The sequence below is a fragment of the Ischnura elegans genome, chromosome 12 (genome assembly GCF_921293095.1).
Source record: "Ischnura elegans chromosome 12, ioIscEleg1.1, whole genome shotgun sequence".
NCBI lineage: Eukaryota > Metazoa > Arthropoda > Insecta > Odonata > Coenagrionidae > Ischnura > Ischnura elegans.
The window spans coordinates 63,844,464-63,870,116 of record NC_060257.1 but is presented as its reverse complement, the minus strand read 5'-3'; the positions used below and the strand labels follow the sequence as shown (position 1 = coordinate 63,870,116).

At 36.8% G+C, this 25,653-nt stretch overlaps 1 protein-coding gene across 2 annotated transcripts in view; it reads left to right on the top strand.

Moving 5' to 3' along the window:
• Window positions 1-5,801: 5,801 nt before the first annotated feature.
• LOC124168815 (polycomb protein Scm) overlaps window positions 5,802-25,653 on the top strand; it is a 44,979-nt gene continuing 25,127 nt past the window's right edge. For both annotated transcript variants that reach the window (XM_046547137.1, XM_046547136.1), the window contains exons 1-6: window positions 5,802-5,981; window positions 6,349-6,420; window positions 6,497-6,666; window positions 6,775-6,922; window positions 7,544-7,650; window positions 23,968-24,202. In XM_046547137.1, the coding sequence (XP_046403093.1) occupies window positions 6,393-6,420; window positions 6,497-6,666; window positions 6,775-6,922; window positions 7,544-7,650; window positions 23,968-24,202 (688 nt within the window). In that variant the 5' untranslated portion in view covers window positions 5,802-5,981; window positions 6,349-6,392. The remainder of the gene's footprint in view (window positions 5,982-6,348; window positions 6,421-6,496; window positions 6,667-6,774; window positions 6,923-7,543; window positions 7,651-23,967; window positions 24,203-25,653) is intronic.

The following is a 25,653-nucleotide window of genomic DNA, read 5'->3' as shown; positions in this document are numbered from 1 at the left end:
TATATTGAAGGAAGTGGTTGGAGGTTAGGTTTAGATGGGTCTCCTAAAGCATTTCAACAAGAAGGCAGAATTGAAGATGCTATTGGAAGTAACTTTAAGGGAGGCCTAAAAGTAAATTAAATGGTATTCGATTTACAAAAGATTTTGTGATTTTCATAGGCACATCCCTTGAATTGATATTATCTAGGTACATTGCTCATATCAATTCAACTTTTAAAAAACGTTTAAAATAATGACATAGCATAAAAAATTAGGGCTCCAAGCAGAGTCACTGGCCGCTTATTAGATGAGTTTTCGTTCAATCAAAGGCGTAGTAGCCTTTGCGTGAAATGGGCGGCGGTAGTTTTGCGCCTGAAATATCCGCAATATGCATGACATACAAATCACGCGGGTTGCTTGGATTTCATCTTACAAACAAAATCATCAGTCGTTGGATTTAAAATTAGCGATTCAGGCATTTTTCTGGCTACATTTAAAGGAAAACTTCAAGATCTGCCTTTTAATCGTGGGGCCTATTCACTTTCTCTTCTGAGAAAATGCGATGATCGTGACTTGAGCGTAAGCACGAACCAAATAATGCGCTTCCAAGAAAGCGTTTTCGCACGTTCTGATATCTTCCGGACAAATAGCTACTATGTGAAGTAGGAAGTATCACTTGAAGTTTTTTTAATAGGAGGAGTAGTAATCGTGTTCTCACGTTTTATTGTGTTGGCCAGAAAATCTCTAATTAAAGAAAACCTTGAAATCGTATAAAATAAAAATTAAATTCAATGGTTTGAAAGTTCGTTAAGGCCGTTTTAAACGGGGCATGTCATTGCGCAGGTTAGCTCTGAAAACATTTTTTAAATTGCGAGAATGCGAGCTCGTAATCAGAGTAGGGGTTAATTTGCCATCTCGCATCCATGCGTTCTCGCTTGAGTTCTTGCAATTCACCACTTTACACGACGCAATTTTGACTGCATATGTCAGATTGCGTGATGACGAGCCGTGTGAAATGGCCTTAACAAATATTCGCTTAAGAGGTGATTTAAGAGACTTAAATGAAGAAGTCTTCAGATATAACTTAGATAAAGCAGACGAGGAAAATGCTGACCGGCTTAGATTCAAGGACGGGAGCTGTGACTAACGTGCTAAGAAAGATACCACGCAGCGGAAGATCATAGTCTGGAAATAAGATGGCTTCAAATAACCTAAATAGACAATGCCTGGCAAAATACTGTCGCGGCTTCAAATGTTAGTGAATTCTTTTGTAGCATTTCATAGTTCGTGGGATAAAGAATTTTTTTATCCTCCCCGTTCTTATAGCCTCTTCCTAAAATAGTGTATAAACTTCATTCAGTTTATATTAGTCATATGCTCTCCTATAGTAATTCAACCCTGAATTAGGGCGGGGCAGAGGGAGGTACGTGCCCCGGGCGGCAGATTTCAGGGGGCGAAAAATTTAGAAAGATTTATTTTAAAAAGTTATTTAATTTTTCTAAGTAGATTATTTAGCATTAATCATATATTTATAAATCATTAAACAATAATACAACTTCTTAATAGCAAACATACCGATATCTCCACTCAGGGGCGCAGCGAGGAATTAAGGCTAGGGGGGGGGTTTTAGGCCAACTAATACTTACGGGTGTGGGGGTATTGCAAACCCACCAGGGTAAGCAGGATTTGCGGGGGCCCTCCTCCAGAAAAAAATTAAGAATAATGGTTCAAAATGCGAGTTTTACGGCTTCCTGAGGGATATTTGATTAATCCTAACACTATTCTATAAGTAATACTGATCCAAATAAGTAAAATGGATCAAACTTAAAAAATTCTCCTATCTCTGGAGGGGGTGGGTTATCCCCCAAACCCCCCCCCCCCTCGCTGCGCCGCTGTCTCCACTGCACAAGCGCTCAACAATCGCCAACCGAATCAAATTCGCTCATCTAGGAGTCCAACAATACGAATGGCAGTTGCCGGAGCATGAACGCTTACTTCCAATTCTCCAAGCTTCGGAGGTGAGCATTTGTGCTCCGGCTATTGCTGGCTGAGCGGATGTTTATTGTTGGGATCCTAGATGAGCAGATTTGATTCGGCGGGCGATTCTCGAGCGCTTGTGCAGTGGAGGTATCGATCGATACGATGTTTAATTTCACCTGCTGATTTTAAAAATAATAGCTTACGGATTTATTACATTCGATTGGTGAGGGAGCGACGGGGCATCAGGGTAGGGGAGGCGGGCAAACTGACCTTTGCCCCCCAAACTCCTACTTCCGGCTGCCCCCCCCCCCCCCCCCCCCCCCCCCCCGCTAGAAGCAAAAATCGCAAATGTCTTTAAGGAAAATAATATTTTTCAAGCAAATAATGTTAAAAACTAATAAAGAGCTGTTACAGTTTCTGTGAAATGTTGATTTCATTCACCTTTTCCATGCTTAAATCTTACCTACAACTTGAACAACCATGGCTTGCCCCCCCCCCCCCCCTAGTTTTGATCCTGGGTACGCCCTCGGTTTCCACGTGGAATCTGATCTTTCTGGAGGATTCACTGGTCAGAGGACAAGCGCTTCACTCAATACGCTACTACGAGTGAATCCTACGGACGCTCCCGTTAGTAAATTTTTAATGTGTAATGTGGTCCAGGAAAAGAAAATGCCCCCAAAACTAAATTTCACATGTCTACGGCTTAGACTGCGGTGAGCTCCACACTCGCCTATTCAAGCCAACGAACGGGCTAAATCACCGAGTGAGTAATCCTCCTGAGTGAGATGATCCTCGCAATGTTTTTTAATGCTTTCCGAACATATTTCACCATGATACCGAGACTAAATGTAAATCTTGATCTTTAAACAAATGCCAGACTGTCATTTTCTGTTGCATATCATACAAATATATTAAGTAGGCCAAGAATAAGACGAAGGAGGATATGTTATGGCCTTGGGGACGAAGACTTACTTAAGAATGGAAAGGATAATAAAAACCGATGTCGCGGCAGATCTCTTAGTTTTATTAAATCTCGATCCTTCGTGTAAGTCCAAAATATAAAAAATAAATCACATTTGTAATTTTTTGAAATCAAATGCGTTCGGATGCGAATTGTGCTCGTTGGCATGTGTAAAACTTGATGGCGTTATTCGTCGTTCGTTATTGAAGTGTTTAGCTTGCGTCAGGGGACCTATATAGATGATAAAATTCTCCAAACTTTTTTTTTATTCCATAACTGTGCACCCTCGATTCCGTAAGTAAGAAGAAATGCCAGTTGAAAAACCAACTGATCTTAATCCTCTTAAAAGCTACCAACTTGAAGTGACACTAGCGAGAAATGCCAGAGGCATTTAAATTAAATGTAACGCCTTCGAGAAAGAAATTCTGCCACGTAATTTTTCGGTATATCAACATGCTGTTTTTGGTATAATAGCATGCGTTCTGCCACTGGTCATAATCTTCAGGGAGCGGTTCGACGACGCCATGCGATTGAATACACGGTAAACCTTCGACCTGAAGACGCTGGCAGGATAGCCAGCGAAACTGTTGTCTACAAACAAGCTGACGCGGAAGATCAAACCTACGCCGCGTCCTACGTTTTAACATTCTTCATAAAGAGATTGCTCAAAAGTGAGCATCACTTTACGAAACTAGGGGACAAAAATTCGCTTTGGGTGAACCGCGTATATTGTTACCACTCGCATGCTCCCGCGGATCGTTCGTTTTAAAATTAAACAGGGTGTTTCAGGATGAATCTGCAATACTTCAGGAAGTGGTAGGGGAGACAATTTTAGGAAATTCTTTTCCCATAAAAATGGGGTCGCAACTCCTCAGTTACCGAGCTGTGAAAACGCAAACATTTTTTTGGATGCACTTTGCAGTTACCATGAAAACTGTTTTTCTTGGCTATCCAGCCTTTACGGCATTTTATTTCATACTCTGATTTTTGAAGACATTAAATGATTAAGCTCGGACAAAAATGTGCGATTGCAATTGTCTGAAACAACTGAAAACGGGGAGATTGCACAATCGTATTGTTGATACTCGCTCAACGCTCTCGTTTAATAATTACAAAAATTGATTTTTTCAGACAATTAGAATCGCACATTTTCGTCCAACCTTAATTATTTAATGTCTTTAAAAATTCTGAGTATTGAGTATATTGTCGAAAGGGCTGGATACCCAAGACAACCGTTTACCAAAAGTTAACCAATTGGTGAAGAGCTTGCCCGACTTCATTTTTGTTTAGTCAAATGCATTGTCTTTTCAAAGCAATAAATGATATATTATTGTTAATGAAATTACAGCATTTCAGAATATTTCTAAAATGTTTTGTTAGCTGTTAATGCATTTATCGTTACTGCGGTAGTAACATGGTCTATTTACTTTTTTTTATCCTCGGTATATTTAGTTCGAATAAAAATAAATCTTACTTGGATAAAAAATGCTGCTCTATTCTCACCGCTTTTTCGCGTTTATCACTCTAGATTAAATTTTTCATTTTTTTAAATTTGGGCTCTCTTGATCGTACTTCCTTCCCTCTGGTTTAGGCTCGGAATAATTAATTACTCGATTGTCATGTTGCCCTAGCTTGATTACATAAAATAAGATTTTATGTGAGGTATTTAGCGCTATATATATCAAATATTTTATTTTAATATTAAAATAAAATATTTGATACTGTTAATGCCACTTTATAAACACATTATTATATTAAAAAATTGTGTAAATTATATTACACAAAGTCCGGGAGAGGTTCAAATATCGCGACAGAAATGGAAACAGGCTCCTTTACGAGGAGTTTCATCGTGGTCCTGAATCACCCTTTCCCCACATTAGCAGATAGCCCTGTAAGCTTGGAAGAAAGATAGTTAGGAGAATTAATTTTTAATCCATGCATATTGTGAAAGCTCGCAAAGTGTCCCTCAAAATATCACACAACATTTGCATAATAACAGATGTGCAAACCGCGCGGCCTTAACTAAAATATCCATCGGTAGATTGGAGGTATCTTAGGGAAAAAAGGATAAGGTGTGATGAGTACTAACTGCCTGCACCTTTTCAAGCCTGACAACCGGATCCACGTAAGAGGGAGGGGGCGCAGTCAATAATAGCCGCATCACTAATTATTTGACGTCCCATATTTAATCGCTCTCATTCGTGTACATTTATTTCTTCAATAACAAGTCAGCAGGAAGGTTGATGTGATTAGGCACGTCAATATTGAGGAGACTCTTCGAAGTGTGAAATACGGTACGTAACACGGTCGGGCCAGTATCTAATTATCGCAACGAATTCAGTGATATCGCCTTACAATGTTTTACCTTTCATAGCAGTTTTTCCTTCTCTCCTCCATCTCAATAAACATATCTTCCTCTCCCCCCTATGATGATGTTCCATTGAGCTCTATATGAGTCCTTCCCCTGAATTTATTTTTCATTTGCGAAGCAGGGATGTGAGTTATTGTAGCGCGGGTTAGGCTCAAAAGAGATAATCCTGACCATTTTTAATTAATAGACTCTCATTCAATCATAGAAACCCCAAGTAGAAGCTCTAAAACTGCACGATATCTGCCCCTAGCAAATTAAAAAATATCGCTTGGGACTGACCTTTTATTTCAAAGATCCGTTTTAGCCGCAAATAAAAGGGGATTTTACCCCTTTTTAGAGTCTCCAACATTTTCCGTCTTCTGGAATGAATCTAGCCTTAATAATTCTAATGGTCTTATATTTTGCGGGATAATATTTCTTAAAATCTAATTAAAAATCGTCCGTTCGTAAAAGAAATAATTCGTGCGCTTTTCATATTATCGCCAGGATGCCTGGATCTCGTGTTTCACGAGTATCTGCGAGACTGAAGCGACATCGTGACATCATGGCGGTGTTGTTTGTGATGTCTGAGGAGTGCTTGTCTTGAAAGCGCATTTTGTCGAATGACGCGGTTTGTGTGACAATCGCCCTGTTGCCTGAGGACTAAATGTGTTTAATTTGCAATAGCAAGAAGAGAATTGCATGTAGTTGGTAAGCTATATTGTTATATACATGGAAATATTGGTGAAGCTACAGACCGGGGCACATGAAAACAATGACGTCTTCTGTTCTTCTGACGCGCAGTTTTTCCTTTGACAACTGCTATTGATACAAAATTTATAACTGCTATAATCTGTCAGATTTCGTTTATACTGGTAGCCCTCTCATCATTATGTGCATTGGCTCCTGTGTCATTACAGGGCATAATTGTAAACAAATGTGGTGTTACGGTGTGAAACACACCCCTCCACACGTTGTATGTTATGATGGTAGTTTGGGTTCTTTTGTAGAGGCTGTTTTCTGTGGTACACTATGGGTTACATTATAAGTGCATGGTATTTATTTCTCTTCCCTCTAGCGTAACAGAGTCAGTTGGCCGCATCCGCCTGGAAAAGCCAAAAAATGTCTGGCACTACTGGGAAAGCTAAAGGTATTTCATCAACTGGTTTGATAATAATGTTTGTTTTATTGTTTCACTATTTTCAACTGAAAAAAATTCATCTCAGGAAACGGTGTGATATCTGCCGGCCCAGGAAGGCCGCCGAAAAATAAGACTTCGTGTACTTGGTGTGGGGAAAGCAAGCAACCCTTAAAATATGTATTACCTACTCAGCACGGGAAAAAAGAGTTTTGTTCAGAAACTTGCCTATCGGAGTTCCGGAAAGCGTATATCAAGGTAGGGAGCCTTGTTTTAGTAGTGAGCCTTGATTTATATAAGGTAAAATCGCATGACCCGAAATTTTTCTTGCATGTTTACGACTCACGTCTTCAAATTTTTTTATAGGGTGCTTGCATACTTTGTGATAATGTTATAAGGGGCTCACCTGTTCGATTGGAGCAGCAGGGTCAGATTAAAGACTTCTGCACTAATTTCTGTCTCAACAAGTACCAGAAAAAAGAGGCGGTTAATCAGCCACCGGAACAGAAACGTGGTATGTATAAATAATTGAGGGGTCAGATTGCGGTAAATTAGCGTGTTTTTATATTACTTGGCCTCATTCAGAACATATAAAGGTTCAGCTTATTACGACCATGGATGTCTCTTGCTCTGTGGTCGAAAATGTTTATTATTAGATATGCAAGTGTCACCGTTTTCCGTTTAAAATGATAGAGTGCCTCATAAATGTTGTAATCCAAGAAGCATTGTTCCTAAACCTCTTATTTATTTTTGCTGAATGAAATTACAGTGCTACATTGATTAAACAGTTGATTGAAAATTGCTGACATGACACTAGAAATGCCATTCCTAAAAGTGGAATTTTTTGAACTTGCATAATCTTCCTAATCCATGATTGTCAGCATTGAGCATTAAGGTAACCATGATGGTTGTGCACGTACACTCAGTACTGTTCGCTTGTTTCTAAGGCCATTTTAATATGCTTAAGTGTAATCATATTCATTTAATCTAATTTTTATTGCTTACCACTCGCCTTCCACGTGTTAAATTACCAAAATACCAAGGATGGATGCTCTAATAGCTTTCATATGAATAATTAGTAACTTGGTATATTTTATGATTTCTAAAGCTCCTATTTTTCTCTCTTTTTTCATAGGTGCAGCGTCTGCATCATTTCAATATGAAACCTACACACAGTTTGATTGGGATAGTTATCTCAAAGAAACAAACAGCCCTACAGCCCCTCCCGAGTATTACAAGCAGGTGAGTCATGTATTTGTGATCGGTAGAAGATTGTGGTTCAAGTTTTATTAATACCAGAGCATTTTTTAAATCTTCAATGAAAATCATGCATGTGTAGGCTTTCCTAATACAAGGAAAATTGAAAAACAAGGATAAGGGATTCATTTCTTTTTTCATATTACTACAGTTATGATTGTTCTTTGTGTGCAATGCTTTCTCCGCAATACTGCTGCCCATTCCATCAAAATAATGTTTATTGTGTAATTTTGTCTGTTCTTTTACTTTCTGTCTTCAAAATATATAATTAATCATTATTAATATTGTGTCCTTTGGATTTACTTTTGAATACACAAGAAAATTTTGGCCATGTGGGAAAAAGTGCCAAATGTGAATATATAATTAGTGGTGGTTCCTTTTATGTATCTATACCCAGAGAGTAGAATAAATCCAATCGAGCTGGCACAATTTTCTCCAATCGAGCTGGCACAATTTCTCGGAAAAGTTATTACCAATTGAAATATAACACACTGGAAATTCGAAAGAATGCAGTGACCATGCAACCATCGACATCGACCCAAGTCACGTATTGGCCTCCACCCAACTTGGCAACTCACCTGATAGTATTCCCATTGTTTCCAAGTCTCGTATTCACCCCAACCCCACTTGCCAACCACAGCTTCTCTCTGTCATTATTATCTTACTCCTCATTAGTATATAAGCATCTACATCAGAAACGAGCATCATTACACGATTGATAAATATGAGCGTCGCACTATAGAGAGAACCCAAATCTCGCCCGGAGTACACCAATCTCCTGGTGGAGAAGCAGCGACTTCCGGACACATACATCGTCTACATCCCTCATCGAAACACAGATTTTGTGCTTTCGGTGCTCTTTAATTCAGTTTACTTCTGAGTATTCTGGCACCAGAGAAAGACGTTTGAGGTGATTACGGATTTACCGATCCTGGCACATGACGTCACAGCATCATCTACCTCAAATATCTTCCACATTTGAATAGATACATTTTTGCTTTAAACGGCATAGCTGTAAGCATTTTATTATCCTTCGAATACAACCATCAAATATCCTTATACTCATTCATGGTCCATGGTAAGGGTACAAGGGTATCTTATTTTCAGAGTAAGCGTTTTGTCAGTTATTAAAAAAATGTTCCTCCTGCAACGTTATACACGAATCATTAACTATTATTTATGAATTCAACCCGTATGTCTCTAAAAGTGAATGCCGAATCTAGCGCATGATGTCACAGCATCATCTAACTTAAATACCTTCCACATTTCAATATATAAATGTATGCTTTAAACGGCATGGTTGTTAGCATTTTATTACCTCTCGGATGAAAGAATTAAATTTTCTCAGACCCTTGCGAGTCCATTGCCAGGGTGCAAAGGTATTTGACGATATGTCGTTTTGACGTCTATTACAGAAAATGTTCATCCTTAAAGCTAATAAGCGAAACCATACTTTGTGTTACAATTATGTTCTCTAACATTAATACTATATTCTAATATTCCAAATTACTGTTGAATTTTTATTGTTTTTAAAAATCGAAAGATCATCTCCATCCTCCTAATGCAATTTCTAACATAATTCATGGTCATTGATCTGAATAAATAAATAAATAAAAGATATAATACATTTTTTTATTCTATTTGTAATGTTTTGTATTAATTTACATGCATAAAACTTTTCATCCCCGTTTAAATTGTTATAACATACTCCCCCTTCAGTCATCATGAACATCCGAGGATAGTCCATTTTTTCTCTCTCCCCCATCATAAGTAATTGGGGTCAACAACCCCTCCCTGTATCGGGTACTGATCCTCTCCATCCCATACTTCACCCCCTCCTTCAACTCATACTTCTTGAGGAAGGTGAACACCTCCAGTACATCTTGGAATCTTCTCCTTAGTAATCGCTGCCAGAATAAATGGATAGACAAAATATCAGATGCTTGATAAATTAGATACATTACCATATATTTCATAACGAAAAATAAAATAAACCCTTTCAAATGAGTAGGAGGAGCTTGCAGTGGTGGTGATGGTATGAGGTGGTGGTCATGTAAGAGGGTCGTGGCAGTGGGGGGTGATTTCCAACCTTCCAAAACAGAAGGAAGAGAATAAATTAACATCATAATGAACAATGAGATTTAATAACTCCGATTCTTTCTTCCATTATCTGTATTATTTTTTGTTAAAGAAGCAGATCTCATTAATTATTTCATTGATTATTATAGGAATACATTATAGTGATCTTCCTCTTAACCCGTAAAATTCCGTATATTTCACTCATAATCAACGTGAAATTGAATCTCAACGTTTACAACACTCGTAAATAACATGTTATTCCACCCATTTCCGCGAAACATCACATGGAAACGGTAAAACACATTAATTTTTTTATTTTAGGTATTCTAGTTGACATTTTTTTCTATTTCCTTTTCTTTTCATAGTTCTGCAACTTTTCCCAATGACGGATTTATGGGGAAGGGGGGTATCACACGGGTCATGACTCCGTAACTATATGACCAGTTGTGCCTTTAGCTGTGGAAATACAAGTGTCTTTTATATTGGATGAGGATTATTATTGAAAAATATATAAAATTGGACGAACCATTGCCTCACAATATTGCTTCAAACTCGGGTGCTTATACTTATGACGTGGAAAGTCAATGAAGATGACAAATATGCATCGAAAAGTTGGAAAAATGTTAAAAACCTATTGACCAAACCTCAAAATAAACCAAAAGCATTACTAATAACTAGAGATACGTGTAAATAGCACTTTCATTTTAATTTTATAGCACTTTCAATTACAGTTTATAGCATTTTGTAGCGTCTTTCTTTTCTTTTTTCATTATGCATTATTGGTAGATGACGACAAAGTGCGGTGAAACACAGTTATTTGAAAAAAGACGGAATAGTTTTAATAATCATGTAGTGGAAAAAAAATTAATTAAGGGATAAGATACATACTAAACTAACTCACCCCGACCAACTTCATACCACCTGATAATCAATGAATGGTTTCGCAACACCATTTACAAATCAAGAGCGGTTGTACTGATTTTAATAATTTTTGACTTATTATCATAAAATAAATAAAAAATGTACACTCAACAAAACTACAAAATAAGTATTACAATGGCTTGTTAGAAAGACATTTTATTTATTCTATATACGTTGGGAGACTTAACTTGCCCGTTCTTGGGACAAGCTTACGCAACGCTAGATCGATGCTTGACTGACGCTAAAAAATCTGCGTAATATTACGTCCTGCTAATCCTTCTGAGGACTGCCATGGACGTAATATTACGTCTATCTATTTCTTTGACTTTGTTTGCGTGAAGGTGTTATATTTCGCCCGAGGTACTATTCCAGTTTACTGCTTAATGGTTCTGTTATTTCAAAAAAACAACTGCTCGATGGAAAAAGAGTTCTTTTAATGTCTTGAGGACAAAAAGTCCTCTGCAGTTATTGGCACCCTTATCTCAGCCTACTTTGTGAGAAAATTCTTTGGAGGAAAGAACCGTTCGTTGAGGGTGCAGTGACCCTTTTTGTCGTCCGGGATTTTGAATGATTTGTTTGGAACAATGCTTTTGTATGATTTCCTTGGTTTAAAGTAGTTCAATTTGAGCGTAATAAAAAAATATTATGCATTTTATGTCGGTACATCATTTGTTGCAATTTTTTTTTCCCAAAACAGCAGGTTTTCATTATTAAAAAATTTATTTAAAAGTCAGCAATGAATGTTATTCAACCCATTCAATAAGAGGAAAAATGTCCGTTTTTATTGAAATACACATCCATATAAACATATTTTTGATGCTTATGTTTAAAAAAAATTGCGAATTCAGTAAAAATGGCTGGATTTTTCAGTAGAGCTTTAAAACTAGCGGCCGCCACTCAAAGAGTTAAGAAGAGCATTAATATGTTATGACTTGTGGCGCGCTATAGTTTTAACTCGGTTAGGAAAATTGCACCGCGTAAATGTACCCCATGTGTAAACGTACCCCTGTCTACCCTACACATTCAGATCTATTCCATTGAACCAAACACCTTCTGATGTATAAGGCAAAACACAAAATGCCATTATCCTTAGATATAGATCGGTAACGATCTTTGGTAGCGTTTTAATAACCGTAGTTAAGCTCATCGTTTGAAAAAAACCATTCTCAGGAAGAAAGGTAAAGAGAGGGAAACGATTCTATATTCCAAAATTGGTGAACACGCCGATTTTGCGCTTTTTAGGTGGAAGCGTGCGAAAATGGGCTGGCGGGGTCGGTGGTGTAGCTTGTATGGTCTAGTTTTAGTCCCAGTCAATAATAAGCAGTAAGTGCCGGCAGAGCATTTCAACAGCACTCGTCACTAAATTTACGAATTTTACCATCAAAAAGGCAAACTTGCTGATTAAACATCATAAAAGTCCAGTCATCGTGCCTATGTCACATTTATTCACGTACATGGCATCAATATCATATTTATCACATTAGCGATTTTTACGTATCACTGCAAACAACTTATTGGTCAAGAAGCATACTCGTTATTTCAGGCAGAGGTTACCCATTTCCTGTCGTTTCTTATCGATCTCTAAGCTCTCATGTTACCACTAATTCTTTTTTATTTTCTCAATATGTGAAAAGGAATGAGGAATTTTCTGCATCATCATTAGGATTCATCTACGTTGGTAATCACATATTAATTGGCAAAGTCAATGGTTTTTCATTACAAAAGTAAGCACAATCTTTTACCATAATCAACGTATTTTAATGTGCATCATCATAATGAGATTTTTTTTCATTTTTATATTTCGTACAGATAATTTTCTATCACTATTTTGTTATGAGTCTCCAACTTAATTCAGCATACAAGCTGGCAGTGGTTACATTGACGTGGAAAGGTTCCAGAGCTTGAAAACTTAGGAAATATTTAAAAAATCCAAATGGAAGACAGTAAGTAAATGATCTAGAAAACATTTAGATGTTAAAGTTGTTTACTGTCAAATAAGTAGGTAATGCATCAGTAATATTTTAAAAATACCAAACGAATTCATAAGTATTAACAATTGTGATATTAAGCAATGATCTTCATAAACTCTGGCGAAACAAGACGATATTCAGGAGTTTAAAAGGTCCATTTTGTGAGATTTTGAGGCCTATCACCCTTCCTACTAGAGCAAATTTCCTTTACAATCGTTTAGCCACTCTAATTGTGAAAATATTACTAAAATCGGTTCATTTCTTCTACCATTAAAATGGTAAATTTTGGAGTTCAGGTCAACAGAGGTCCTAACATGACATTTGGTCCTACAAATCCATACAAATGTATTTTAGGCATCAATTTACGGGAAGAATTCTCTTTCACATTCATTTATAGCGATTAATTTACCCACTGGAGGGGCTCCAAGGCCCCCCCCAAAGCTTTTATTAATTAGCTTACCGAGATGTAACCTTTATGTGTTCCGGATGCGTAATGCGTCTTTCCAGCAAAAAAATTTAGAACGTGTCAGCTTTATTTGAGTGATGGAGTCAAAGACGGATACCACTTATTTATCTCCAATAGTCAGCAAAACATGGTCCGAACTGGAGGAAAAATATCAATAAAGTTCGAAGCTCATGCCCTAGTGGCATAGGATCTTATCAAGGATGGGTTAAGTATGGGACTAATATATAATATGGGACCATAAATGGGACCCCCTCTTAAAAATACGAGGGGAGTAGTAGCCAATCATGAGACGCCGAACCGCCCTCACCCATAGAATTCTGTACATATTGTGAAAGGTTTGGAAAGAAAAATGGAGGACCTGACCCGGTGCGAAACCCGAGAAAACTTCTCATAAATGTTGTTTGGAAAATCAATTATGGGTACAGAACTCAAATTTTACGTGCCTACACATATTGATTTTCACTAAAAATTCCCTCTTATTCCTTCAGTTGCGGCTACGCGCATGATAAAGTGGTCTTGGCTCCCATGACATGGTTTAATTTAGGTACGCACAAAGTTTCACACAGGTGGCCACATAGTTTACTTCGGGCACCCAATGGGAAAGATACACCCTGGTGCCAATTTGATACATGTTGAGTTGAACTTAAGGTCGGTTCCTCGTGAGAATGCTTAAGTGTAGCAATCAAAACCACATTCGGGATGGAAATCTATATGCTCTCTCTTATAACCTGGTTATAGTTGTAAATAACGTATTTCCTTAATTATCTCCATCACCGTCTTTTATTTCCGATCGGTGAGAGCTCATACCACGTGCTGGCATGTAAATGTGATACGATCCTTGTTTTTCGATTACTGCGAAGATGCAGCGTATTGAATGCTAAAGTTGTCGTATAATCACCCCCCTGCCAAACACTCTTGAGGTGCTGCAGGAACAAGTGACTTTGAACGCAGTCACGCGCACGGGTGCAAAGTTAAATACACCAATCCTGAAAAAACCTATCCTGAAGTTCGCTCTGAGAAAATGGCTTGGTGGTGTAACTGGCTAACACACCTGACCGACAACATCGTAGCCCATCGTCGCCTGAGTAACATCGTCTTGCAAACGGTGATAAACAATCATCAAAATTAAGTAAATGACCAATGGAGAGAAAGAACTGCTGGCTACCATTGCTAAAAACGGATAGATTCAAAGATACAGAAAACAGGAAAATGACCCTGAATGAACCCTAATGAGCCTTAGTGCATTTTGCCATAACTCCGAGAATTATTAGTATCAGTACATCAGTTACTCCAGCGACGTCTTGGACCACACACTGATGGACTTCTAGCCTTCACCCCTTCATTTATTCTTGGCAATAGGAGGAGGTTGGTCCTGGAAGGGAAGGTGAAATATTCAACCAATCACGCTGCGCGAAGCGATTGAAGATAAAAACTCTATTCCTTTTGATAAGGTCGTTTTACCCGATTAATTATCATTCGATTAAATTCATGTGCATTACTCATATGTATTATTAACGACGCGTGTTATCCGTGGGCCTAACGACCTTGTTCGGATACACAGTAATAGATGGCGTTAGTTATCACCGAGAACGGATCAGATAGTTATCTACGACGGAACAAAAACTGACAAATGTGGGGCAGAATGCTCGCCTTTTCATACTTGGAACGCAGCAATTGTAATGCAATCTGGCTGTGTGTGGTAAACATGGTTTACTGGTACGGCGTTAACGCGCCTTCGGTGCGATATATAATGTGAGTCCACATTTGTGCGATATATAATGTTATATAATGTAGCCAGCAGTTCTTTCTCTCCATTGGTCATTTACTTAATTTTGATGATTGTTTATCACCGTTTGCAAGACGATGTTACTCAGGCGACGATGGGCTACGATGTTGTCGGTCAGGTGTGTTAGCCAGTTACACCACCAAGCCATTTTCTCAGAGCGAACTTCAGGATAGGTTTTTTCAGGATTGGTGTATTTAACTTTGCACCCGTGCGCGTGACTGCGTTCAAAGTCACTTGTTCCTGCAGCACCTCAAGAGTGTTTGGCAGGGGGGTGATTATACGACAACTTTAGCATTCAATACGCTGCGTCTTCGCAGTAATCGAAAAACAAGGATCGTATCACATTTACATGCCAGCACGTGGTATGAGCTCTCACCGATCGGAAATAAAAGACGGTGATGGAGATAATTAAGGAAATACGTTATTTACAACTATAACCAGGTTATAAGAGAGAGCATATAGATTTCCATCCCGAATGTGGTTTTGATTGCTACACTTAAGCATTCTCACGAGGAACCGACCTTAAGTTCAACTCAACATGTATCAAATTGGCACCAGGGTGTATCTTTCCCATTGGGTGCCCGAAGTAAACTATGTGGCCACCTGTGTGAAACTTTGTGCGTACCTAAATTAAACCATGTCATGGGAGCCAAGACCACTTTATCATGCGCGTAGCCGCAACTGAAGGAATAAGAGGGAATTTTTAGTGAAAATCAATATGTGTAGGCACGTAAAATTTGAGTTCTGTACCCATAATTGATTTTCCAAACAACATTTATGAGAAGTTTTCTCGGGTTTCGCACCGGGTCAGGTCCTCCATTTTTCTTTCCAAACCTTTCACAATATGTACAGAATTCTATGGGTGAGGGCGGTTCGGCGTCTCATGATTGGCTACTACTCCCCTCGTATTTTTAAGAGGGGGTCCCATTTATGGTCCCATATTATATATTAGTCCCATACTTAACCCATCCTTGATAAGATCCTATGCCACTAGGGCATGAGCTTCGAACTTTATTGATATTTTTCCTCCAGTTCGGACCATGTTTTGCTGACTATTGGAGATAAATAAGTGGTATCCGTCTTTGACTCCATCACTCAAATAAAGCTGACACGTTCTAAATTTTTTTGCTGGAAAGACGCATTACGCATCCGGAACACATAAAGGTTACATCTCGGTAAGCTAATTAATAAAAGCTTTGGGGGGGGCCTTGGAGCCCCTCCAGTGGGTAAATTAATCGCTATAAATGAATGTGAAAGAGAATTCTTCCCGTAAATTGATGCCTAAAATACATTTGTATGGATTTGTAGGACCAAATGTCATGTTAGGACCTCTGTTGACCTGAACTCCAAAATTTACCATTTTAATGGTAGAAGAAATGAACCGATTTTAGTAATATTTTCACAATTAGAGTGGCTAAACGATTGTAAAGGAAATTTGCTCTAGTAGGAAGGGTGATAGGCCTCAAAATCTCACAAAATGGACCTTTTAAACTCCTGAATAACGTCTTGTTTCGCCAGAGTTTATGAAGATCATTGCTTAATATCACAATTGTTAATACTTATGAATTCGTTTGGTATTTTTAAAATATTACTGATGCATTACCTACTTATTTGACAGTAAACAACTTTAACATCTAAATGTTTTCTAGATCATTTACTTACTGTCTTCCATTTGGATTTTTTAAATATTTCCTAAGTTTTCAAGCTCTGGAACCTTTCCACGTCAATGTAACCACTGCCAGCTTGTATGCTGAATTAAGTTGGAGACTCATAACAAAATAGTGATAGAAAATTATCTGTACGAAATATAAAAATGAAAAAAAATCTCATTATGATGATGCACATTAAAATACGTTGATTATGGTAAAAGATTGTGCTTACTTTTGTAATGAAAAACCATTGACTTTGCCAATTAATATGTGATTACCAACGTAGATGAATCCTAATGATGATGCAGAAAATTCCTCATTCCTTTTCACATATTGAGAAAATAAAAAAGAATTAGTGGTAACATGAGAGCTTAGAGATCGATAAGAAACGACAGGAAATGGGTAACCTCTGCCTGAAATAACGAGTATGCTTCTTGACCAATAAGTTGTTTGCAGTGATACGTAAAAATCGCTAATGTGATAAATATGATATTGATGCCATGTACGTGAATAAATGTGACATAGGCACGATGACTGGACTTTTATGATGTTTAATCAGCAAGTTTGCCTTTTTGATGGTAAAATTCGTAAATTTAGTGACGAGTGCTGTTGAAATGCTCTGCCGGCACTTACTGCTTATTATTGACTGGGACTAAAACTAGACCATACAAGCTACACCACCGACCCCGCCAGCCCATTTTCGCACGCTTCCACCTAAAAAGCGCAAAATCGGCGTGTTCACCAATTTTGGAATATAGAATCGTTTCCCTCTCTTTACCTTTCTTCCTGAGAATGGTTTTTTTCAAACGATGAGCTTAACTACGGTTATTAAAACGCTACCAAAGATCGTTACCGATCTATATCTAAGGATAATGGCATTTTGTGTTTTGCCTTATACATCAGAAGGTGTTTGGTTCAATGGAATAGATCTGAATGTGTAGGGTAGACAGGGGTACGTTTACACATGGGGTACATTTACGCGGTGCAATTTTCCTAACCGAGTTAAAACTATAGCGCGCCACAAGTCATAACATATTAATGCTCTTCTTAACTCTTTGAGTGGCGGCCGCTAGTTTTAAAGCTCTACTGAAAAATCCAGCCATTTTTACTGAATTCGCAATTTTTTTTAAACATAAGCATCAAAAATATGTTTATATGGATGTGTATTTCAATAAAAACGGACATTTTTCCTCTTATTGAATGGGTTGAATAACATTCATTGCTGACTTTTAAATAAATTTTTTAATAATGAAAACCTGCTGTTTTGGGAAAAAAAAATTGCAACAAATGATGTACCGACATAAAATGCATAATATTTTTTTATTACGCTCAAATTGAACTACTTTAAACCAAGGAAATCATACAAAAGCATTGTTCCAAACAAATCATTCAAAATCCCGGACGACAAAAAGGGTCACTGCACCCTCAACGAACGGTTCTTTCCTCCAAAGAATTTTCTCACAAAGTAGGCTGAGATAAGGGTGCCAATAACTGCAGAGGACTTTTTGTCCTCAAGACATTAAAAGAACTCTTTTTCCATCGAGCAGTTGTTTTTTTGAAATAACAGAACCATTAAGCAGTAAACTGGAATAGTACCTCGGGCGAAATATAACACCTTCACGCAAACAAAGTCAAAGAAATAGATAGACGTAATATTACGTCCATGGCAGTCCTCAGAAGGATTAGCAGGACGTAATATTACGCAGATTTTTTAGCGTCAGTCAAGCATCGATCTAGCGTTGCGTAAGCTTGTCCCAAGAACGGGCAAGTTAAGTCTCCCAACGTATATAGAATAAATAAAATGTCTTTCTAACAAGCCATTGTAATACTTATTTTGTAGTTTTGTTGAGTGTACATTTTTTATTTATTTTATGATAATAAGTCAAAAATTATTAAAATCAGTACAACCGCTCTTGATTTGTAAATGGTGTTGCGAAACCATTCATTGATTATCAGGTGGTATGAAGTTGGTCGGGGTGAGTTAGTTTAGTATGTATCTTATCCCTTAATTAATTTTTTTTCCACTACATGATTATTAAAACTATTCCGTCTTTTTTCAAATAACTGTGTTTCACCGCACTTTGTCGTCATCTACCAATAATGCATAATGAAAAAAGAAAAGAAAGACGCTACAAAATGCTATAAACTGTAATTGAAAGTGCTATAAAATTAAAATGAAAGTGCTATTTACACGTATCTCTAGTTATTAGTAATGCTTTTGGTTTATTTTGAGGTTTGGTCAATAGGTTTTTAACATTTTTCCAACTTTTCGATGCATATTTGTCATCTTCATTGACTTTCCACGTCATAAGTATAAGCACCCGAGTTTGAAGCAATATTGTGAGGCAATGGTTCGTCCAATTTTATATATTTTTCAATAATAATCCTCATCCAATATAAAAGACACTTGTATTTCCACAGCTAAAGGCACAACTGGTCATATAGTTACGGAGTCATGACCCGTGTGATACCCCCCTTCCCCATAAATCCGTCATTGGGAAAAGTTGCAGAACTATGAAAAGAAAAGGAAATAGAAAAAAATGTCAACTAGAATACCTAAAATAAAAAAATTAATGTGTTTTACCGTTTCCATGTGATGTTTCGCGGAAATGGGTGGAATAACATGTTATTTACGAGTGTTGTAAACGTTGAGATTCAATTTCACGTTGATTATGAGTGAAATATACGGAATTTTATGGGTTAAGAGGAAGATCACTATAATGTATTCCTATAATAATCAATGAAATAATTAATGAGATCTGCTTCTTTAACAAAAAATAATACAGATAATGGAAGAAAGAATCGGAGTTATTAAATCTCATTGTTCATTATGATGTTAATTTATTCTCTTCCTTCTGTTTTGGAAGGTTGGAAATCACCCCCCACTGCCACGACCCTCTTACATGACCACCACCTCATACCATCACCACCACTGCAAGCTCCTCCTACTCATTTGAAAGGGTTTATTTTATTTTTCGTTATGAAATATATGGTAATGTATCTAATTTATCAAGCATCTGATATTTTGTCTATCCATTTATTCTGGCAGCGATTACTAAGGAGAAGATTCCAAGATGTACTGGAGGTGTTCACCTTCCTCAAGAAGTATGAGTTGAAGGAGGGGGTGAAGTATGGGATGGAGAGGATCAGTACCCGATACAGGGAGGGGTTGTTGACCCCAATTACTTATGATGGGGGAGAGAGAAAAAATGGACTATCCTCGGATGTTCATGATGACTGAAGGGGGAGTATGTTATAACAATTTAAACGGGGATGAAAAGTTTTATGCATGTAAATTAATACAAAACATTACAAATAGAATAAAAAAATGTATTATATCTTTTATTTATTTATTTATTCAGATCAATGACCATGAATTATGTTAGAAATTGCATTAGGAGGATGGAGATGATCTTTCGATTTTTAAAAACAATAAAAATTCAACAGTAATTTGGAATATTAGAATATAGTATTAATGTTAGAGAACATAATTGTAACACAAAGTATGGTTTCGCTTATTAGCTTTAAGGATGAACATTTTCTGTAATAGACGTCAAAACGACATATCGTCAAATACCTTTGCACCCTGGCAATGGACTCGCAAGGGTCTGAGAAAATTTAATTCTTTCATCCGAGAGGTAATAAAATGCTAACAACCATGCCGTTTAAAGCATACATTTATATATTGAAATGTGGAAGGTATTTAAGTTAGATGATGCTGTGACATCATGCGCTAGATTCGGCATTCACTTTTAGAGACATACGGGTTGAATTCATAAATAATAGTTAATGATTCGTGTATAACGTTGCAGGAGGAACATTTTTTTAATAACTGACAAAACGCTTACTCTGAAAATAAGATACCCTTGTACCCTTACCATGGACCATGAATGAGTATAAGGATATTTGATGGTTGTATTCGAAGGATAATAAAATGCTTACAGCTATGCCGTTTAAAGCAAAAATGTATCTATTCAAATGTGGAAGATATTTGAGGTAGATGATGCTGTGACGTCATGTGCCAGGATCGGTAAATCCGTAATCACCTCAAACGTCTTTCTCTGGTGCCAGAATACTCAGAAGTAAACTGAATTAAAGAGCACCGAAAGCACAAAATCTGTGTTTCGATGAGGGATGTAGACGATGTATGTGTCCGGAAGTCGCTGCTTCTCCACCAGGAGATTGGTGTACTCCGGGCGAGATTTGGGTTCTCTCTATAGTGCGACGCTCATATTTATCAATCGTGTAATGATGCTCGTTTCTGATGTAGATGCTTATATACTAATGAGGAGTAAGATAATAATGACAGAGAGAAGCTGTGGTTGGCAAGTGGGGTTGGGGTGAATACGAGACTTGGAAACAATGGGAATACTATCAGGTGAGTTGCCAAGTTGGGTGGAGGCCAATACGTGACTTGGGTCGATGTCGATGGTTGCATGGTCACTGCATTCTTTCGAATTTCCAGTGTGTTATATTTCAATTGGTAATAACTTTTCCGAGAAATTGTGCCAGCTCGATTGGAGAAAATTGTGCCAGCTCGATTGGATTTATTCTACTCCAGAGATGGGCAAAATACATGTCAAATGTATTTTAGATACAAAATACAAATTACTTTTAAAATCTGTATTTCAAATATTCAATTCAAATGTTCAATTGTTTAATGTTACATCTACTGTTCAGTATGTTACATTTTTATGATTCACTTAACTTCCATGACGTGTCCTATATCTATATTCTGTGGCTCACTGTAATATATGATCTTTTGGACAAATAAAATTATTATTATTATTATTAATACAAAATACAAATTACTTCTAAAAATTGTATTTTCGATACTAAATACTAATGTAATTTCAAAATACTCTATTAAAATACGAAATACATGCCTTCACCGAAGTTCTTACCTAATAAAAAGTTAAAATAAATTCAAATATGAACTATTTTTAGAATGAAAGGCTCAAACATTCTTGCGACGTATCTATAGGAAACTGGCAATTTGACCATTATCCATGGCGAAATGTCTTAAATAAAATGGAGAAAAATGTCTCCTGCACCTTTGGGAACAGCGTCAGATTCTACAAGTCCCCTTCACAAATTACTCAATGCAAAACTTTGTTTCGCAAAATACTCAACACGCGACTACGTTTTGCAAGTATACAAGGGCCTACGGGTGTTACAGAAGTAAATTAAGGGGCAATTTATTGTCCCACAGATGGCAGGCTAATACAGACTCATTCGGGATCCCTGCCATCTCGTCGCACGCTCTTTCCACTTATACACAAAAAGCATTACATGTATTTTGATTTTGAATGTATTTTAAAAATACAAACTACTCTTTAGATGTATTTTCGTTACAAAATACCAAATACTCTCAGAAAATGTATTTCCGATACAAATTACAAACTACAGAAGTATCGAAAATACGTATTTCAAATACAAGTATTTTTGATACTGCCCATCTCTGTCTATACTGAGTATAATTTTCCTTGCTCGTATATCTGGCAAGTTTTCAATGCACAAGAAAAATATATTACAATCTGCTTGAATAATCTATGGCACAAATAATCCTTGCAGCAAAATTGGTGTGACTTATTTTCAATATGGGGAATCTATTTAGCTGGTCCTCATTGCTTGTAAGAAATTTTCGAGCTGCAAAAATAAAGATTGAGTTTCAAATTCCTCCATCCCAAGCTGTATCAATCCGATGCATGTGTGTCTTTTACTGGAGTAAGTATTGGAGCACCTTTTAAGTATTAGCATTCCAAAACCTTTGTTTGCTTTGGATGTAAATATCAGATCAGCCATAAATTCTATCACATGCCTTTTCCTTTTTCCTATGACAGTTGGTCGTTTGAAAAATGGCAGCGAAGATAACACCAACTCGCTTGCCTGAAAATATTTGAGAAAATTCTAAAGACTGACATTAAGTGAATGGGTTCTCTATTTTTAGGAAGGTGATTTTGGAATTTTCTGTATATTTCTCTTCCTATGTCCGACTCGTCATTGGAAGGAATCAATATTTGCCATTGATTGATGGCTTTTCCTCCAAATCAGAAGCTCTGCAATATTGGCAATTGCCGTCTAGAGCCAGTGATTGCTATCAGCTGAAAAAAGAAGTGTAGCCATGTGCTTATTTATTTCCTGTGGTAGAATATATGTTCCGTTGAGGTCAACGTGCAAAAATTCTGCTATTGTCTACATTAAACCGTCCCATGGATGTGCCAAAATTCACCCACATGAGTGGAAAGATTGTTTTGCTAAACGGTTCATATTAAATTTGAGAGTGAAGGAAAGAGACTTTTAATCTATTTTTGTTGCAATTCCTAACATATTTTCATAGAGTTTTTGGCCTCAAAAAGAAAGATATTGTGTATTAGCTGTTCAAGACTTGGTTGAAAATCTTTAAATTGCTACATTATGTATGAAACAAAGGGTGCGTTATCAAATTTTTTACTGAGAGCATAACAATACCCTTTGGATTTGGGCGTTTATATTTTATTTGAATTATTTTATTATTACAGTATTGAATTGCACTTTTGGGTAGGATAAATGAGTAATCGCTGCTATTACTTTTCAAGTATCGAGCTTTCCTCTGAGGTAGTGTTCTCCCTTAAATATGTATTTAGCGAGGCATGATTTGATAGCATCCTAATTGACCATAATTTTATCATGGTGAATTAGGTTGGTACAGTAAAACCTCTTTATATCGCAACGGTGGGGACCAAAATTTGGGCATTATGATGTATAGAGGTTCACTATAGAGAGGTTTTAGTGATAGGCACCATTTTTTCATATCATTCAGAAATGAAAGGCACTACTGTCTATAAAACCATTATATGTATGTGTTTAAACAAACATGCATGGATTAGTGAACATATATTTATTACCTATATACATAATAATTACAGAAAGCGTGAGCTATCACATGATTTTTACTACGATTTGAGAGAAAATTATGAGATCTCTCTTAATTCAATAGTCATTTAAAATGACTTGGATAGTTAGATACCTTTGTTCTTATTTACTTTTAGGTATGCTCTCATATGGAACAAAATGGCCACAACTAATGATTAACGTGAAAATTACAGCATATTAAAGGTATATAAGAAGCAAATAATAAGGGTGAAACATTTATCACTGAAAATGCCATTCCATGTACATAATCGCAGCTGCATTAACGGTGTTTAATTGTCTTGGTTTGATTTGAAGAGGTAGTTAGGCCGTCTCGGGGGTATCTCCTTGGTATGATAAGTGGAGGTTTTACGATATAAAGAGGTTCACTACAAAGAGGTTTGCCTATAAATTTACATGTAAATCTGACGGGACCGTAGGGATGGTATGATGTATGGAGGTTTATGATGTAAAGAGGTTCACTACATAAGAGGTTTTACTGTATTTGAAATTGTAATGTATTTTGCTTGTGTATTTCAGCACATTACTCCTCCCACCAATGAGTTCATGATAGGGATGAAGTTGGAAGCACTGGATCCAAGGAATCTTACATCAACTTGCATTGCATCTGTGGTTGGTATTTTGGGTCCACGTCTTCGGCTACGGCTGGATGGTAGCGATAATAAAAATGATTTCTGGAGACTGGTCGATTCGAATGAAATTCACCCCATTGGCCACTGTGAAAAACATGGAGGAATGCTGCAACCACCTCTTGGTTAGTCAATTGTCTTTGTCTGTATGCTATATTTCTATTTAGTGATTAGTGTTGTTTTTTTAGGTAGTTAATATACAAGGTAAAGTTCAAATTGTTTTCTCTCATTAGCAGTTGCAGGTCATAGGTTAACCCTCTCAGTGCTATCCTTCTTCCTGGGGTACTGGTGAGAAATGCGGAGGGTATTTTAATAAAATGTCGCCACAACAAAAAAAGACAAAGCAAAGCTATTTTATTACATATTCATAAGCAGTTTTTTTTTCAATCTATATTAACCCTTAGGTGCACGCACCTGCAAGTATAGCGCCAGTGCACGCTTGCGGCTTTTTTGCCGCACTTTTACATTTTTGATTTTCCCAAATTTAAATTCAAATTTGAGGGTGTTTTAACGTATTTGGGTAACTTTTAACTAAAAAAAGCACTTTAAATATTTTTTCCATTAATTTATAAACAAAAATATCGCATAATTATATGCAAATTTCTTGATAAATACTTACACTAATTTTTCTAAAGGAATTGCAGATGATAATCTATACACTATCAAGTCAAAAAAACACGCACAAAAAATGGTTATGCCAAAATGTTAATGCCATCATTAAAAATTATAAAAATAACAAACTTCCTGAATAAAATTAATTTTTTCATCCTTATTGACCATCACTGTCTCTGTAATGACATTCACGACATTTTTTGACGCGGGTGGAATAAAAAGCGTGCATAACTTATTTTTCGGTCACTAGTAAAGTGTAAATAATGCATTTTTACACCAATATAATTCATATTTGAGTATGAAGATAAAATTTTCAAATTACGACTTGTGGTTTGAGGTTGAGATAAATTTTACAAATAATAATAATAACAAAATAATAATGCAAATGCTCACAAAGATATAATAAATACGAAACAACACAGTGACATATTATTGAAAAAAGAATTATGCTTCCAAGTTTCCACGATAGCGACAGATTATCAGAAGTTCCTTAGTATCGTGTGAACGCCATCTAGCGGCGAATCACCCAAAGTTGTCGTCGTTCTCACTTATTAAGATTCTAACGCAATAGTTGGTTGTCACATTGACGCAAACATATGTTCTTGGTAGAGGGAAAAGTACAGAAATAGAATACCAAAGTGTACCACCAGTGATCCATGCGCAATAAACGCGCTATTTTGAGTTTTTGAAAAATGCTGCAAAATCCCCGCTTAGCGTGCATCTAATGGTTAACCAGTTAACTGGTCGCCGCCACAGTAAAAGGTTTCACAGAGAATTTCATACATTTTTGTTATTAATTATGTCCCTATTTTAATAATTTCAATTAGAGATGGGTCAAATAGCAGATTTCTCAAACTTGATTGTCAAATTCGAATATTAAATCATTGCGCGAATATGCAAATAGCTCGAATTTCGAACACCTCGAATACTAGAATTGCACAAAGCATATTTTAAGCACAGTGAA